Source organism: Sturnira hondurensis, unplaced genomic scaffold, assembly GCF_014824575.4.
Source record: "Sturnira hondurensis isolate 20B ecotype Veracruz unplaced genomic scaffold, ASM1482457v3 Scaffold0008196, whole genome shotgun sequence".
Taxonomy (NCBI): domain Eukaryota; kingdom Metazoa; phylum Chordata; class Mammalia; order Chiroptera; family Phyllostomidae; genus Sturnira; species Sturnira hondurensis.
In genome coordinates, this window is record NW_028080827.1 from 5,247,794 (window position 1) to 5,266,001 (window position 18,208).

The 18,208-nt window shown below is 40.7% G+C and overlaps 1 protein-coding gene across 7 annotated transcripts in view; it reads right to left on the reverse strand.

Annotated features, from left to right (window-relative positions):
* Positions 1-1,885: 1,885 nt before the first annotated feature.
* Positions 1,886-18,208, reverse strand: part of ATP8B4 (ATPase phospholipid transporting 8B4 (putative)) — a 227,926-nt gene continuing 211,603 nt past the window's right edge. For all 7 annotated transcript variants that reach the window (XM_037054604.1, XM_037054605.1, XM_037054609.1 and 4 more), the window contains 3 exons: positions 10,379-10,517; positions 6,325-6,455; positions 1,886-4,234 (listed from right to left, as the gene is read on the reverse strand). In XM_037054604.1, coding sequence (XP_036910499.1) covers positions 3,953-4,234; positions 6,325-6,455; positions 10,379-10,517 — 552 coding nt within the window. In that variant the 3' untranslated portion in view covers positions 1,886-3,952. The remainder of the gene's footprint in view (positions 4,235-6,324; positions 6,456-10,378; positions 10,518-18,208) is intronic.

Sequence of the window (18,208 nt, forward strand, 5' to 3'; positions counted from 1 at the left end):
TTTCTGGTAGAATTGGGCAAAGCAACCTCTCTGTGCCTCAATTTCCTCCTCCTAAAAATGGGCTTAGCATGAATTCCTGACCACTGCACAGGATTGTTGCAAGATTCAAAGAATACAGTTTACAGAAATACAACCTATGTGTCCTTCAATGGATGATTGGATAATGAAGATGTGGTACATACACATAAAGAATATGGCTCAGCTACAATAAAAGATGAAATACTGCCATTTGCAACAATGTGGATGAATCTGGAGAGTATCGGTGAGGTAAAATAAGTCAGATAGAAAAAACACAAGAATTATATGATTTCACTCATATGTGGGATATACAATAGAAAACAACAAACAAAAACCAACTCATAGGCACGGACAACAGTATGGTGGTTACCAGAGGAGTGGGGGAGTGAGGGCAGGATGAAGAGAGTAAAAGAGGCCAAATATATATGATGGTCAAAGGAAACTGGACTATGGGTAGTGAGCACAGAGTGCAATATACGGATGACGGATTATAGATTAGTATATGCCACTTACATAATGTTATTAACCACTGTCACCCCAATGAATCCAATTTAAAAATTCTCCTCTAAGCCCAGGGAAAAGGTAGAAAGGATTTTTAAATGGCCCTCTTCTTACTAGGCAGAATTGTCTTGCCTTCATTTCTATATACTTTTGAGATTTAAAGCAGCAGAGAGGAAATGAGAATGTGGATGTAAGATCTTAGGGAATCCCTGGCTCATGGATTGAGTGCCAACCTACAAACTGAAAGGTCGCCTGTTCGATTCCCTCTCAGAGCACATGCCTGGGTTGTGGGCCAAATCCCCAGTTGGGGGTATGTGAGAGGCAACCAGTCAATATATCTCTTGCACATTGCTGTTTCTCTCCCTCTCTTTCTCCCTCCCTTACCTTCTCTCTCTAAAAGTAAAGAAATAGATCTTTAAGGTTTTATCATCTCTGTGCTAAGAGACAGACACACACCTAGACAGACAAGTGGCTGTTCTAGACGAATACAACTATACAGGCAAGAATCAAGCCCTTCCCTCAAGAGAGAATCTAGTTTAATTTCTCTCAATCTCTCTCTCTCTCTCCAGTTAAACCTGATTATGATGTGCAACACTGGTAAGAACAGCTCACAGAGCAGGTCTTTGAGGCCACACTGCCTGACTTCTCCATTGATGGACTGGGACACTAAGGCCTGGGGAAGTCAGTGATGTGTCCCTCCTACCAGCTCAGCAGCATCTCTGTGATGAGAACCCAGAACTCCTGGGACCCTTTCTAATAAAGTGTTCTTGATCTCATACCTCCTGTGAAGGAGGTTTTTTTACTCACTTCTCAATTACTATCAAAACTCTTTCCTTTAAGGAATTAAATTTATTTTTCAGAGAGTCATGTCCGCTTAAGAGATATGTAACTGGGAACTATTAACTCCCTTGCTCCTATCTTCTCCCCATTGCTTTCTTCCTCTCTTGTTTTATCTCTCTTGCTCTCTTCACCCCTCTCTCTTTCTTTCCTTTAGAGTTAGGTATACCTGGAGGCAGATGAGAGAGACAAAGATAGCAGATCTAAGTTGCAGGAATGCAATTTGCAATTGCTTATAAATACTCAAAACTGGAACTAAGATTTTAAAACCTCCAGGTTAGCAACATCAGTTCTGAATCCAGAAAATTATTGTCCTCTCCAAATAAGCTGATAATGTTTCTGTAAAGTTATAATTTTACCGTTCCTCAGTGCACTGCCATCACCAGCGGCCACTCGGACCCCTTTTGTTCAGGTTCAAAATCATCCCTGGCACTTGTAATCAAATTAGCTTGCAGTGGGTGTGTGAACTCATTTGAATCTCATGGGGCCCAAGTAAGTTGATAATATGTTTCTCTCACAATCATCCACATTATCTGTTTATAAACAGCTTTATTGAATTTGGACAGAATTTGCAAACTTGGAACATTCCTAATTTTTCCCATCCTTTACACACAGGTCCAATCAGTCATTTTACTTTTGATTCTGATCCTAAGAATGATGTACATTTTCCTCAGGCATATAAAGGGAAGGAGAAAAAGAAACAGTTGACCAATGTAACAAAAAATCTCCAGTGAGTTCCCAGTAAAGAAGTGGCGAAACATCAAATTCCAATAATGCCAAAATATTTACTGAAAGTTTTTGAATCTTTCAACATGTTCCAAAAAGCAAGCAAACACAGTGAAACTAATGAAATATTAGACACTGAAAACTAGTATCTTGGTAAATCTACACAGGCACATAGGGAAGAAGGGAACATATATGAACATATAGTATGATTAAGCTCTTTGACATGTATCACATTTCATCCCATTCAAGGAAAATTATCCTGGACTTTGAAATTAAGGCCAAAACAAACAACAACAAAAACACCAGGATTGTGTGATATATTCATATTACACTAGCCTATTATTCATCAAGTCCACCCAAGGTCCGTCTAACTCTCGCGGGAAATGTAACTTTGGCTAATGATCCAATAGGGACCAGGTTATGGACCCTGTAAAGTTGGGGGTTGACCTGTAGAAAATTAGTCTCCTTTCTGGCAGAGAAATCCACCTCCAAGGTTATAGTTTTATTTCTCTGTAGGACACTAACCAGTTTTATATCTTACTTTGCAATCTCATTTCATCAAGGCCTTTCCCATTGATTAAATTCTGGTTCCTCACATTCTCTTCTCTATTTTCTGATGATAAGTTTAATGAAACTAAACTCATCATCTACTCATGTGAGAATTATGTTTTTCATGATTTGAGAATTTGTGCTTTGACAATCCTCAAACAACCACACGAGGTAGGTAGTGTATCTTCCCTCTACAGAGGAAGAAACCGAGTCTCAGAGAAGGTACTTGACCTGCCCGACACTATAGAGGTAAGAAGCTATAGAGCTGGTCTTTGACTCAGATCTGCCTGAATTCTTTCATGACAACCACACTTGTGATGCACATTTGGACTGGAACATCTCCCAAAACAATCAGCCTTACCCACATATATGTATATGTTGGAATTATAAACATTATAGCTGGGAACCAAAAGCAACTCACACTGAATGACCCAGCTTGGGTATTTAAGTAGTAATTGAAGAGAATGTTTACTAATATGTTTGGTTTCAAGTTGGAACTTTTAAAAATAAGAAATGTTGAAAGAATTCGCCCATACACTATATAGAATACTATCAGTAAAGTGTGAAATTTCACTGTTATGCTGGTTCCATTAACGGTTCTGGATGACACTGGGCAAATTACTACTGAGGTTGTTACAAAAGTCATTGAAAAGTATGTAGAACGCTTTCTAGAGAGTCTCTCTTTGACAGTTCGTGAACACAATATGAGAGCTTTCTGAACGAATCTGACCAATTAACAGTTTATCCCACTGTAAAGATGCTCAGTCTATACTGCGTTCCTGAAGGTGACTTTTGTCCTGGCTACACAGAGATACACAGGGAGAGGTCAAGACTGGGGAGGGAGATGCCTCTCTTAGTCTGAAAGCACCTAATCCTAAAGGTACATCTTGGGAAAAGCTGGTCTTAACATATACATGTTTATTGGTAAACAAGCCTGATTTTCAGCTGGAGTATATATCTTCTGAATGCACCCTTTTATCCATCTGAAGATCCATTCAACATATATGCAGATTTATAAGATTTTCTTCATAAATAAAATTCTAAAGTGTGGGTCAATTGGTATCTATGTTGATGAAAACCTGTGTTTGTATTGTGAGGGTTTTGTCCGCCAAATCACGCATTAGATGGTGACCATCTGGCTGTGTTTCCAGGAGAGTACGCCTCTAGTTGATGGGCACCAGGTGGCTGTCCGCCACAGATTGAAGCTAAGTGAGGCAATCGGCCCCACTCCTAGCCCCGATCCCAAACTCCGGAGCCAGCTGAATTCTAGCTTCAGCTGAAGTGAAAAGATAACAACTATGTGGTTCAAATTCATCTTGACTCACAGTTTTACTGTTTTAGTGTGGTTAAAGCTGCTCACTGTGTCTGTGGTTTTCTTACATAGATTTTCAATCCAGCTAGTGCTATTAGACAGTGTCTTTTCCAGCCCTGATGTTGGGGGTAGATTTTTAGCTCGCATATTTTTTCCAGATGTGATAAGCTCTCCATAGCCCTCTTGGTGAGCAAAAGCATATCCAGATCTTCTTGAGCTTGATCTACGAGTCTGAGGTCTTTGGCGTCGCTGAGGCCTTGCCTTCCTTTGAGCTTTCTGCCACTGGCGGATCTGAAGAGGAGGGAGACCCAGAGTAAGATAATGCATCTAAATGATGGACTCCAGGCAGCGGGCCACTTTGCGAAGTGAAAGCCTTCTCCATAAAAACAACATCAACACTAACAAAAGACCCGCCTTCATTGGAAAAGGGAGGGGGTTTTTGCCTAAAAACTAAGTATTTCTCTACCTAAAATAGTACTTTCTGAAGAGTGGCCGGGGGCTTTCTGTAAAATAGCATCACAGAGCACCCAGGGGCATCCAGTCAACTTACTACCAGAAGGGAGGGCTGGTGGAAAAGAAGGGAAGAGGATGAGTACAGTGCCTTCTTTGTATCCTGGGTGCCCCGGGTAGCTCCAGAGAGGAACTATGTTCTCTGAGTATCAGTGATGATTGAGACAGGGTGGTGAGGTGGGCATCCCCCTCAGCCCATCTGTACTCTTCTCGCCACTCCCTTCCCTATCCAGGCCACTTCTAAGTCTGTTTCACTGTCCTCTCAGTTATCTGCTCACTCCTGTGAGAGCGTTCCAGGTGACGCTCCTGTGTTCTGATAAGGGACTGTGTACTTTCTATTTCATGTAGGAATCCCCTTTAGAATAAGCCTACAGGTGGTTACTGGGCACTGGTTACTTTTTATTTCTACCAGGAGACTATTAAGCAAGGAGTACTAATGCAAACTTCATCATCGTCCCCACCTCATACATCTGTCTTAAATGAATCGAAACATGTTTTTATACAGAAAGGTTTGCTAGGATGCACCACCCAAACACAGCCACTATAACAATGCATAGTCCCATCGCTCCTAAGATGGGCCTTTCCCCTCTCTTTTGGAGATTCTCAGGATCCAATAGTCATTAGGAACTAGACAAGAACAGAATTTAGACAATGAGAATCAGAAATTTCAAACTCTTATGGTAGGTCTATATACCATGATATTTTCAGGGTTTTGATTTCTTCATGGGGATTTTTTTGATAACCTTTTGAAGAGGTCAACATTATTTGAGTGGGTTTCCAACATTTCTTTTATTCTCTGTAAAGTTAAGGAGAAAATATCCAAGGTTTGGAGCAAGGTCTGCAAGCCACCTTGTTCTCTGAGTCAGCTGATTGCTTGGACTATGACTTTTGTGTCAGGAGAAAACTGTTAAACAGAAAGTCGTGATCTGACTAAATATAGGAAGAACTGATCATCGTCTTCCTTCCTTCAGCTCATTCATCATTTTCTGGGTTTATGTAAGAACGAGCTTGCACAGCCAAAGGGAAAGGACAGACATGACAGGGGACTCTGGGAATCCTTTCGGAAGGAATGTTTTTGCGCCTTGGCCCCGGAATGTGAGGGATAACATGACAAGGAAGGTTCTACCTCAGCTCCTCTCGGCATTACTGGGTTGGCCACTCACCCCTCCGTGTCTCTACCCTTCTCTTGATGTGGCTACAGATGGGTCTCCCCTCCCTTCCTCCTCTCCTCTTTGTATCCGGGTCCAGGCCTAAGTTGCCACTGTCCTGCTTATACTCCTCTTCCCAAGAAATACTGAAATATGTTCTATGAACCCCTTGGTTTAGGTATTTTTATAATTTGTTCTATTTTCCTTCTAACTGTGTATTTTTCCAATCCATCCATCATGCTGCTGTTCCCTCCCTTAATCTGTTCAGAAGGTAACATTTTCCCTGTTTCTGAACCTGCCACTCTATTCCTACAATGTATGGAGCCCCTTCCCCACCTATCTTGATTGTCTCTCTTGTACTGTACCCTTTATTTGCCCCCAAGTCAATAATTTGCCCTCTAGTTTGCCTTTCCCTTGGAACAATTGTCCAAAGTGCTGCCAGAGAGCTCCTTTTTAAAAAGTCAACTTTTTTAAATCCCTGACTTGTAATTTATGACTCCCCACCCGTATTTAGTCTAGACACTTATTTTTATCCGCACTCGCAAGACTAGTACATTCAGATGTAGGCAGTTCTATCTACTGTGATGTGATGTTCTGCACCTGTGGGTGTTTGCCATTGGGAAGTTTATTGGCCCTTTCCTGGGTTTCCAATTAGGCAGAGAAGAATATGATTCCAAGAGCCAAGAACAAGTCCTTCAAAGACTCATCAGCACTACAACATACCTGATCACTCAGGGTTGGGAATAAATCCACCTTCAAAAATCGGAATGCCAGCACAGGAATGACTGAAGCCACTGTCGTTAGGAGAATAACAAGCCAGATACACTTCTGGGTCAAGGAATGTCGTGCATTTCCTATCATTAAGGAAAAATATACACTGTGGTTATAAATAGAACTGAATTGTTGAATTAATAGGCTAGTTGTCTGTCCACATAAGACCTTTTTTGAAATGGTGAGGTTTGGACTACGTAGGGAGAAGCCCTACATAGGGTCTTTTCCACTACATAGTATGTTCAGTAGTGGCGAGGAGAAGGCAAGGCTCTAGGGAACCACTCAGTGGCCTGGTCACTTGGAGAGGGCCAGCTGGGTCCAGGTTCAGTCCAGCATCACTCATGAAGCACACTTCTTCCATCCAGTTCCTAGGTCCCTTGACTACCAAGCAGCCATTATTCCTGAAAGGCATATTTACCCTAGCAGTTGAGGCTTACCTGCCATCTTCCGCTAAGGAGAAAGGGGAGTGTGGTTGGAGGGAAGTAGTGGTTTGGACTTTAGAGAGAAAGAAGGCAATTCACAAGGAGATGGAGATATAGAAGGGAGGTCCCCCCCAAATAGAATGATCTTCTGGAGGGCAGGCCCTTTCTAGTACAGGCTTCCCTGGCTAGGTGAGTGGTGTAGGTGCCCATCTGTATCAGTGGTTCAGCTGGCATTTTTGTGAGAGACTCTCCTGGCTTCAGTGAATTTTTTGGAGACTCTTTTAATGTGTTTGCCCATTTCACGATGGGTGATTTACAAGTGCACCTGCCCACACTGAGCACCTGAGTGTTCAGCAGTTTTTGACCAAAAGCAGCATGACCCCCATGTCCCACACTCCCTATTCACCCAATCTCTCCCCTCTCCCCAAAAGACATTTTTTTTGTTTCTCCGGATTAAAAAAGTCCTCAAAAGGAAACATTTGGCCAATGTGTAAGAGGTAAAACAAAAAGCAGCAAAAGCACTCAAAGACATCAAAATTGATGCATTCAAAACTGTTTTGAGTAGTGGAAAAAAAGTCTCGCCAGGTGTGTTGCATGAAATGGATAGTACTTTGAAGGTGACTGAAGTTTAAACATAAGAATAAATGCACGATTTTTATAAATTCCTTTAGGCGGGGTCTCTCCTGATAAATGTCTGGTAAATAAATGTTTGCTGGGCCACCTTTAATAATGAATAGAGGGAGGACTTTGATCAAATGGGCCTTGCTAGGTTCCTCCCTGTCCATCACTCCTAGTTCGTATTAAACTATAGTTATCTGTGATGATAGCTCCTTCCTGGAGCAGGTCTTTTCTCTAAACTTTTAGTCGGTTAGGGGGAATGTCAAAAGTTCTTCCTGAGGTTTTTGTTTTTTAAAAATAACCACCTTAAAATAATCAATATCCCCCAAAAAGCATATATTGGTGTGGCAAACTTTGCTCCTTCTCATTATCATATCAAAACTATACAATATATGTCCCAGACACAGGTACACTCTTAAATGTTACAGTTAGAGTCTTGGTGACTGGGTATGTCACAAAGGGTAAGCTTTATTTACTATAGGGATAAACATTTAAATTCACACCACAACCCCAGAAAAACCTACATCAAAGGGACTTGCTGATTTCTCTGCTGCTCACTGGGTTATGAGGTACTGAAGGTTCCCCGGGAGAGCAGGGATGCTCCTTGTTTTTGGAAAGAGTGTTCCCCCCTCTGGGAAACGCCTGGTGCAGCCACCAAACATGCTGGTCCAAGAGAACAGTGAAGCTCATTGCCAAGCCTGGACCCAGTTTCTTTACTTTGTACTCACACCTCCAATACTGAGACGTTTGTTTAAACAAAGAGCCAAGGGTCAGTAAGGCCGGTAGACAAGTTCTACAGAAGGTGGAAACCCTGCTTATATCACCAAATGAACTTTTGTTCCTATTGGTTTTCTAGGGATTTACCAAACATCCAATTATCCAGGATACCTCTCCCAATGCTGAAAAGTGTTAACACTCTGAATGGGCATTGGGTGCCTGAATTTTCTGGCTTTCAGGGGCATCCAACCTGCAGCCCAGGATGGCTATGAATGTGGCCCAACATAAAATTGTGAATTTACTTAAAACCTTACTTTTGCTCATCAGTTTTCATTAGTGTTTCTGTACTTAATGTGTGGCCCAAGACAACTGTTCTGGTAGTGTGGCCCAGAGATGTGGAAAAGTTGGACCCTGCTAGAGAAGAGACTCTGCCTACCAAAGAGCAGTTGATTCCACTTCCCTGGGCAGAAGCAAACTTGACTCAACAAACTAAATGTCTCTTTGGGCTCCTTGAAGCCCATGCCCGCAGGCATGGCTGGGAAAACACCAGTTTCACTTTAAAACCACACTCCTGTTTGCTGCTGGCTACTAAGGAAAAAAATTTTTGTTAAACCTCAATGTTGATCTAACTTTTGAAAAGACTCATTGGAGCTCAGTAATTAATTCCTGGAATTAATTAGCTGGAGAGAGTGGTCCCCACACAAACTACTTTCTCGAGTTGAGGCATTCCAGTCTCATTATGCATTCGAAAATGCTTTCTGAGGGCTGGAAATCTTCTAGTCAATGCACTGAACTTTCAGATTTGGCAACCAAAAAAAGAAAAAAAGGTTTAACATCTCTTTCCTAATATGCTTATTTTTATTCATAACCACCATATTTTTTCTACATGACTGGACTCTTTTGATAAACAAAGTATTAATATTACATATTAAGTAAGAGCGCTGCAATTTAAGTTTTCCATGTGCATGCAGGGCAGGGCACAAACTGAAGGATAACATCTTTGAGTGTATGCAAATTTAATGAAATTACAATTTCCGGAGCCTTGGCAACATTAGGAATGTATAACACTATAATTGCTCTTATTCTGCTTTCTACATGAACCAGTCTTCTAAGAATTCTTTCGTAGACTGGATTCCCCGACCAGTAGATGCAAATCTCAGTCTTGCCTGACTGAGCTCACAAAAATTGTCATCTGTGTGTCTCTCCTTTCCACAGTTTGCTGGGATGAACTCAAAAAACATTATTATTACCAACTTCTCTCACACACCCTAGAGATTTCAAAACTTCTGAGAAAGTGTATCAGTAGCCCCACTGTCTGAAGTTCAGTGGCCCTTGCTAGGAATCACTTTGAAATATGGAGAGCAATGTTAGTCTACTCAATGGATGGACTGGATGGACACTTTTATAGAATCACAGAATCTCAAGATTGTAAGAGACTGTAGGAGGTGCCTTGCTACCTATGGTATTTACTGCTCAAATCACTCTGCAGTGTCCCTGAGACACATTTGCTTGGATCACCATCCTTATCATCACCACCATCTCCATGGGTAACATTTTTTTAAACTGCTACATAGAATGTCACATGCTAAGCATTTTCTATGCATTCATTTATTTAACCCTCACAAATTTCCTATGAAACTAGAAAATATTGATGTTCCCAGTTCAGAAGTAAAGACATTAAGGCATGAACAGGAAAAAACTTGCCTTCTGTCACGCAGCTAAGAAGCTGACCCCGAACCCCGGCCATCCAACTACAGAGTCTACTGTTCGTGCCACTACAGACTAGTGCCCCAGAAGTGTTAGAAGGCTCTAAATTATACATCACTTCTTTCTTATCCTAATGCAAATAAGTTCCACTGGTAACCTTTGGCAGAGATGTTGGTGATAGGGTGGCATGAAAGACACATTTTCTTTCTCTTTCTCCTTCCTCCATGATACATGAACTCTCCCAGGTCTTGGGTAGCCCTGATACATAGGCTATGCCTCTTGTTTTCAAAAAGGCAGTTTACTTCACCTGGGCTGTGGGACTGGCTATCTCAGTGATTCTTCTGCATCTGGTAAAGACACCAGAAACTAATCTTTCAAAGTTCTTTTCATGCCTGGGAGCCTTCACATGTCTCTGATGCAATCAATTCCTAGAGAAATGATTAGTGGTCACCCCTAGTCCCACGTAACACAGAAAATAAAGGACAAAGACAAATCAATGGCAGCATGACGCTAGGCCCCGGGAGATAATAGGATTCACTTACCAACAAATGGAAACTGCTTTGGGAAGACATCAAACAGGCCATTACTGTGCATTGTAAGTAAAATAGAGAAGTACATGGCAACGCTGCCCCATATGAAGACGTGATTAATGACAGTCCAATAGCTGGTATCCAAGGCTATCTGTAAATAAAGGGGGTGCAAAGGGGAAATCTCTGAGGATTAAAAAGAGCGTCTTCTTACTGAGGGATGTTTCCCCAGAACTGCTCGGTGAAAAAATGGTCACGCCTGTCTAGCTCCCAACCAACCAGAGGCACCTCCACAACTCAGGGGACTGACTTGGCACTTCTTGACAACTGACTTTAGAACTTCTATCTGCAAGCCATTATATCTGCCAAAGCTCAATCAGAATTGGGTAATAAAATGTTAAAACTCCTTTTAAGAGAGAAATAAGAAAGCAGAATGGGTTCTGATTTCAATGTTACTTTACATATTGCTTTTAAAAATGTTTTTGATGGAAAAAAATATTTTCTGTGGTAACCAACTGCCACATTTTATAATCTGTACATCAATTTTCACATGACCATTTTCTTACATGAGCATCATCTGTTTCACATCAATATTCTACCTCATTTTGATGAGCCTTTCTCTTAAGTTATTTAAATAGTAACAAAGAAAAACCCTTAATCTTCTTCTGACATAAGTGTTAGAAGCTGGTTCACAGTGCCCTGGGAGCATGTTCACAACCCTTCTCCCTTCCAGTGGCTTGGTGTAGCAGTACAGCTGTACAAGAGTGACCTGCTATGACAAAGCCACAGAAGCCACTGGTGAAGGAGAGCCATTGCATTCTCAGAGAGAAACAAGTAGGTTCTGACGTCATTATTTGCATCTCAGAGGTCCAAAGTGACCCAAGTGAAGGTTTGTTCCTTCCTAGCAGAGTCTGATGCAAGACCACAGATGCCTCGCCTGCCTGAGAAGACCCTACTTTCTTAATAAATAGATCCTTCTCTGCATTGGAGATATACTTCCACTTCCCACTTTAAGTTTGCTGTCCTTTGAAATACTGCCCCAGTGATTGATAGAATGCTGGAAGCCTTGGATGTAAAGCACAGGGATTATAAAGGGACAGCATTTTCTTTTTTGAAGAGGACTGGGAAAAAAAAGTCCTGTCTCTCATACCGCAGCAAAAAGATGCCAGTTTTCAGGCTTATTTGGCTGCTAGGACTTTGAACAAAATCTCCGAATCTACCTTCTACCACCTGTCAGTTCATCACTGTCCAGGGACACCAGTGGCCTGGACTGTGTGGGTATGAGTAAGCATAAAAAATCACAACAAATTTAAGCTTCAGAAAAAGAAAGGAAGAAGAACAAACCAAGAACAAGTGGCTCCTATTGAGGCAGAACTAGTGGAAAAAGCAGACAAGTACTATAACAACAGTTACAAAAAATGTAATGAGAATTCTTAGGGGGATGCAATTAGATCACAGAAAAAAATCTCGATAAAAAATATTATTGCTGAATTTAAAAATTCAATAGAGAAACAAAATAAGAATAGTCACTGATGAGAACTGAATTAATATCCTGGAAAAAACAAATGGAAATAATATCTCACAGCAGAGAGCAAAAATTTGAAGAAACAGAAAGCATGTGCAAAAAGATACAAGACAGGGATGGCAAATCCATAGATGTCAGATCCGTGGGTCCAATACACAAAAATAAATGAAATTTTAGAAAAATAAATAAATAGAAATGTAATGATCAAAGAAATAACGGAAGAAAACTTCTCTAGTATAATAAGCAGCAAAGATTTTCAGATGTAGGGGAGCAATGTAAATCCAAGGCAGGTTAAGGGAAGAAGTCACATTCTGGTGTCATTTGGGAAGTTGAAGGATAAAGAACACACTCTTCTACATAGAGGAGATATTACTTACAAAAGAAAGAGAATCAACACAATATCAAATGGTTGAAACTGGGATATAGAACAACTTTCACAAGGTTCCTAATGAAAAAAGCTCTGACTTAAGAATCTTATGCCCATTCAATATAGCATTTAAATGTAAAGGCAAAGAAAGAATGCTCAAAATACTAAATCTATCTGCCATTCGGAAGAAATTATTTAAGGAAATTGCTGCAACCAAAAAATGTATTAAGAACAAAGGCCTCAAAACAGTAGAAGACAAAGAGCTTCAAAGTGGTGGTAAACAACAATTCTTGTAAATTTAGAGTTGGCTCTAAGTGAGTAACAATGTGAGTATGAACCATAGTACTAATTTAGGAAGAATTTTGCAACAGTCAAAACATATGTTGGAGGAGCATTGAGCAACGTCCTGGAACTAGAGTTCTAAATTATAAATGTGTGGGAGTTGGGGAGAAGAGTGGGGCAACGGAGGGAGAAGTGAAGTAAAAACATTTCCACGGTTGTTTCACCTGGAGGTGGGTGATGGAAGGTAGAGAACGGGATAGTAAAACACTTGATGAAGGATGTAGTCGCTTAGTTCTGGTGTGTTAGTATGGAAATGAAGATTTAACTGGTTGTGAAAATAGGGAGAAATCACAGTAGAATGGAAATTCAATATTAAAGTTATAAATTATTTATAAGTAGGATATTTGAAAAGTCCCAGTGTACTAGTGCATGTGTGGCAACACTGCTTCAATAACAAAAAGAAAGAAAAATAGAGAGAGAAAGAGGAAGGAAGGAAGGAAGAGAGAGAGAGAAAGGTCCTGAATGTCTATCATTAGAGGATGGGTAAATAAATTATTTTGTGTCCCTATTATAAAATTCTGTGCAGCTCTTCAAAATTTATGATAGCTGAATGTGTTGGTTTGGAAAGCTATCTAGTTATCTCATTAAGTGAAAAAAGCATATCACAGAAATTATGAGAATTTCTCTTGAATACATGCATGTATGTCTCAAAGCAGAGAAAAATTATGGAAGAATTAAGCTATAGTAATCACAGTAGTCGTTAACCAGGGAAATACAAGGAAGAAAAGGAAGATCGCTGATTTTATTTTAAACACTTTTATATTATTTGAAATGTTAAAAGGAGAACTTTATAACTCAAATAACTGAAGAAAACTGATATTTAGAAAATAATAGAGACTGCGAACGTTTGGCCAATAGCATCAGCAGAATACACACATAAGATCCATGATTGTGATTACTATTCTATAATTTAAACTACAGTGCCAGACACAAATGAATACTTGCTCATGGAAATTTCACGGGGATTGTTACCATAATGGCAAGTTAAGCTTAGACAGCGAGAAAATGGTATTAATGCCACCACCAAAGTGAGCTTATTCACGAAATTCCTGAAACTCTTTATTTTATATATATGTAGGACGGCAGTTTCCACTGAAGCCCAAATTGCTGAGCTTTTATGATTATAATAAACATTTATGCACTCAGGTCTGAAAGTTCTATGGTAAAGCAAATATTTGCAGGGCTTCCTAAAAATAAAAATGTGTTTGACTAAAATGACAAGAACTAACCTATCTATTCCTTAAACTGAACTTTGACCTGGAAAGTGGGTCTGTGAGCCCTGGCTGGTGTAGCTCAGTGGATTGAGCGCGGGCCTGCAAACCGCACGATCTCGATTTGATTCCCAGTCAGGGCTCATGCCTAGGCTGCAGGCCAGTTCCCAGCAGGGGATGCACAAGAGGCAACCATACATTGATATTTCTCTCCCTCTCTCCTTCCCTTCCCCTCTAAAGATAAATGAATAAAATCTTTAAAAAAAATAAAGAAAGAAAGTGGGTCTGTGGATGTATCCTCTGTTAATAAAGTTTCTCTCCAGTTTTATTCAAGGGTGATTCTGGGATCCTAGGTGTCCCCTCATGGAAGAAAGAGGTAGGCCATGCATTTCCCTGTAGCTAATAGCTTCCAGTTTTCTTTATAAAGAAGGGAGGTCCACATGGCTTTGGAGTTTGGGATCTGAGGTCAGATCTGTAGTTAGATCCTGGCCCATCTCATCCTGTGTGACTTGAACTGCAACCTGTCTATATTTTTTTAAAGATTTTATTTATTTATCTTCATAGGGGAAGGGAAGGAGAGAAGGAGAGAAATATCAATGTATGATTGCCTCTTGTGGGTCCCCTGCCAGGAACTGGCCTGCAACCCAGGCATGTGCCCTGACTGGGAATTGAACTGCGATCCTCTGGTTCGCAGGCCTGCACTCAATCAACTGAACTACACCAGCCAGGGCTGTAACCTGTCTATTTTTTTATCTATAGAAATAGTATCTATGTTTTAGAGGACTGTGAGTGGAGTAAACAAGATAAGGGAATTATCTCAGTAACAATTCATTAACATAGGAAATGCTTAATTAATGGGAGCTGCTGCTTTTAGTAGGAAAGCCAGAAAAGCCTGACAGAAGCAAGTGGGCCAGGTTTCTGTTAGTATATCTGCAGCCTCTCCTTCCTCTATTCTTGCAGGTAACCTCTTTCTTCCAAACCCCAGGGCTCCTAGCTTTATCACTGCTCTCTTTCTTTCTCCTGTAAAAACAAGAATGTATCTGATATTTTTCTTTCTACTCCGTGAAAACCTTCATTCACGGGCTGCCTGGAAATCTGCATTTTGACCAATCAAAGACTTTATCCCAGACGAAGTTGGAGTCAGATAGGTCTGGGTTTCAATTCTGGATCTGGGACTCTGTGTGTCACCTCAGGCAAGTCCTTTAACCTCCCTGAGCTCCATCTGTAAGAAGGGACAATAGTACCTACTTCATAATGGCCTTGCAAAAAATTATAAGTATGACATTACCCTTAGCGGTAATGATGATACAGGTTTCTGAAGGTTACCACCAAGGACAGGCTTGCTTTAGTCATCCTGAGATTAGATGGGCATGTAACTAATAGAGTGACGATAGTTGGGTACCTCAACCAAATTCTTCTCATTTCCTTTGCTCAACTTTAAACTCTCTCTTTATATCCCTCGCCCTTTCAGTCATTCAGCAAATACTCATTTGTGGCTGGCATTGTAGTTTACATTAGAGTACAGTAATAAACAAAGTACGACCATTGGAAACTGCATCTAGGCCACCATCACTAGCCTGTATCTCTCCTCTCTCATTCTCCTATCCAGAAAGTTCCTCAGTCTGCTGGCTGTTTCAGGCACCCCTAGCCCTCAGAATGAACAGTGGGTGTGTGGGAAAGGACAGAGAGAAACCAGGTAGAGGAGAAATCTATGGAATGGGAGTTTGTGGATAAGACTTAGAGGACTTCGACCCTGTAACATGGTAAAGAGATCACAGCCACCAAGCAGTGAGACCCAGAACCTGGCCTTCAGAAGTACAACTTCCTGTGCGCATTACTGCTTCCCAGCCATGCCTAAATACTCTGGACCCAGCAATAATAGTGTTGTAGAAAATGCTTGCCTCACCTTTTTAAAGGACACTCACAAATGCCTTTATTTAAGAACATTGGCTTGAGAAATAAGACTACTGAATCCTAGTCCTAAACCTGCAACGCAGTTACTCTGTGATCTTGGGCAAATCTTGGTCTCAGTTTGTTCTATTAATTTTATTTAAAATTATACCTGCTTTTAGCATAACTCCACCAATTCTTTGAAACTCCTCTTTCTAGGAAGCGCAACTTATTCTCTTCCGCCTGAATGTGGGCTGGACATAGTGACTCAGTTTTAATATAGGGAAACAATCTGTTTACACTGGAGAAACCTGAAAAACATTATCCTAACTAAGTAACCAAGACCAGCATCACCAGTAATAAACTATGTTGACACCATGTGCTCCCCTGATAGGATGCAACAAAAAGAACACACCTCTGTGTTTCTTTCCCCAAATCCACACTCTCAGTCTATTCCCAAGAAAAAAAATTAAAAAAAAAAAACAGATATTCTACAAAATACCTGACCCTCTTCAACAGTGTCAAGGTCATGAAAGACAAGGGAAGAGTAAAAAACTGTCAAAGAGGAAACTAGGAAGACATGACAACTGAATGCAATGTGGCATCCTGGAACAGGGAAAGGTGAGTAATGCAAAACTGAGGAAATCTGTAGTTCAGTTAATGGTTCTATGCCAGGGATAATTTCACAGCTTTGACAACTGCACAATGGTTATGTAAGATGCTAATGTTAACACTAGAGAAAAGCTAGGTGGACCACAGTTGCCCTTGAGGAGATGGGAGGCGGCAAATAGATGGGAGAGACAAACCCAATTAGGCCTGAACCAAATAGACCTGGATAGTTGCACCCTGAATGAGGGACCAATGATTACTCTGAGTTCTAAGTATGAATCCCTCTGAGAAAGCATGGGTTCCATTCTTGTAAAACCTTGATAACTAAAGGTAAAATATTTTGAATAGTTTGATTTTAAAAACTCTAAATTACAGAATGCAAAATTGTGTGATCTAAGCCCTGGCTGGTGTAGCTCAGTGGACTGAGCGCAGGCCTGCAAACCACATGATCGCAGTTTGATTCCCAGTCAGGGCACATGCCTGGGTTGCAGACCAGTTCCCATCCCAGCAGGGGACTCACGAGAGGCAACCATACATTGATATTTCTCTCCTCTCTTTCCCTTCCTTTCTAAAGATAATAAATAAAATCTTTAAAAAATTGTGTGATCTTTCTTATAAATAGTGTTTTTGAAGTAAGATTTTTAAATATATTTTATTGATTGTGCTATTACAGTTGTCCCATTTTCTGCCCTTTACTCCCCTCCACCCTGCACACCCCCTCCCATCCACATTCTCCCCTTTTAGTTCATGTCCACGTGTCATACTTATCAGTTCTTTGGCCTCTACATTTCCCATACTATTCTTACCCTCCCCCTGTCTATTTTCTACCTACCATCTATGCTACTTATTCTCTGTACCTTTTCCCCTCTGCCTCTCCCACTACGCTGTTGATAGATAACCTTACATGTGATCTCCATAAAGTAAGATTATTTTTATGAGCTTTCAGCTTGTGAAAACAGTTGAAACGTGACGATGGCATCCATCTGTCACAAGAACTGTGTGCTTTATGGGGAAAACGCTTCTAAATCTAAAGTTCACACAGAAACATAGTACTGGAATTGCTGTGACAGAGTATAAGAAAATAAATTATAGACAAGCAAAAAGGGAAAGATATGTAAGAATACCAACAGATTTTTAAAACTAAAACATGAAGTTAATCAAAAATTGTAGGGTTAATTTTGAAAGCTGGTTTCACTAAAAACATATGATACCTGTTATATCTACAATAAATTTTCCAGGTAAGTTTTTTGCCCTTCCTTTTATATAGCATATAATGTTAAGGAGAGTTTGAAGAATAGTCACCCTCTGCTTTCTTCTTCAGATATTGGTCCTTGATCTCAGGGACTACCTTTTGAATCATCTCTTGGAGCACCAAGTAACAGGCCTGACCTGGAGGTGACTAAGCTGCTGCCACTAAAAAGATGTCCCTGTACATGCCACAACCACACTCTCACTGCAAGGAGAATCCAGGGGAGTGGAAACGTACTCTCATGACAAGGAGTACATCTCCCAATTATCTGGGACGGAACAATAAGAGCAGACACCGAGTTTGCTCAGTGATCAAAGGGAACAAAACAAGAGAAGTTGGAGTGCCCAACACAGTGGCAACAGCTGTAAGAAAAGATGAAGCGATAGCTTCTGTGAGGAGGTATAGACCTTATCCCGGTAACGGACTCCCCTGATGGGTGCCCGAGCTACATCAGATGCTCCCAAGTCACTCCATGATTTCCTCCTCTGCTGCAGAACTGAGCATAGGAGACTGGGCTTGGGGGTTCAGAGAGCAACAGTGTGCTTTATTTAGCTGTAAAACAGACAAACAGGACTCCTTTTTAAGTGGAGAAATCTGGTTCTGCTTTTGGATGCTACCTGACTCTGAATTTTGAACTTCCAAGATGTCAACT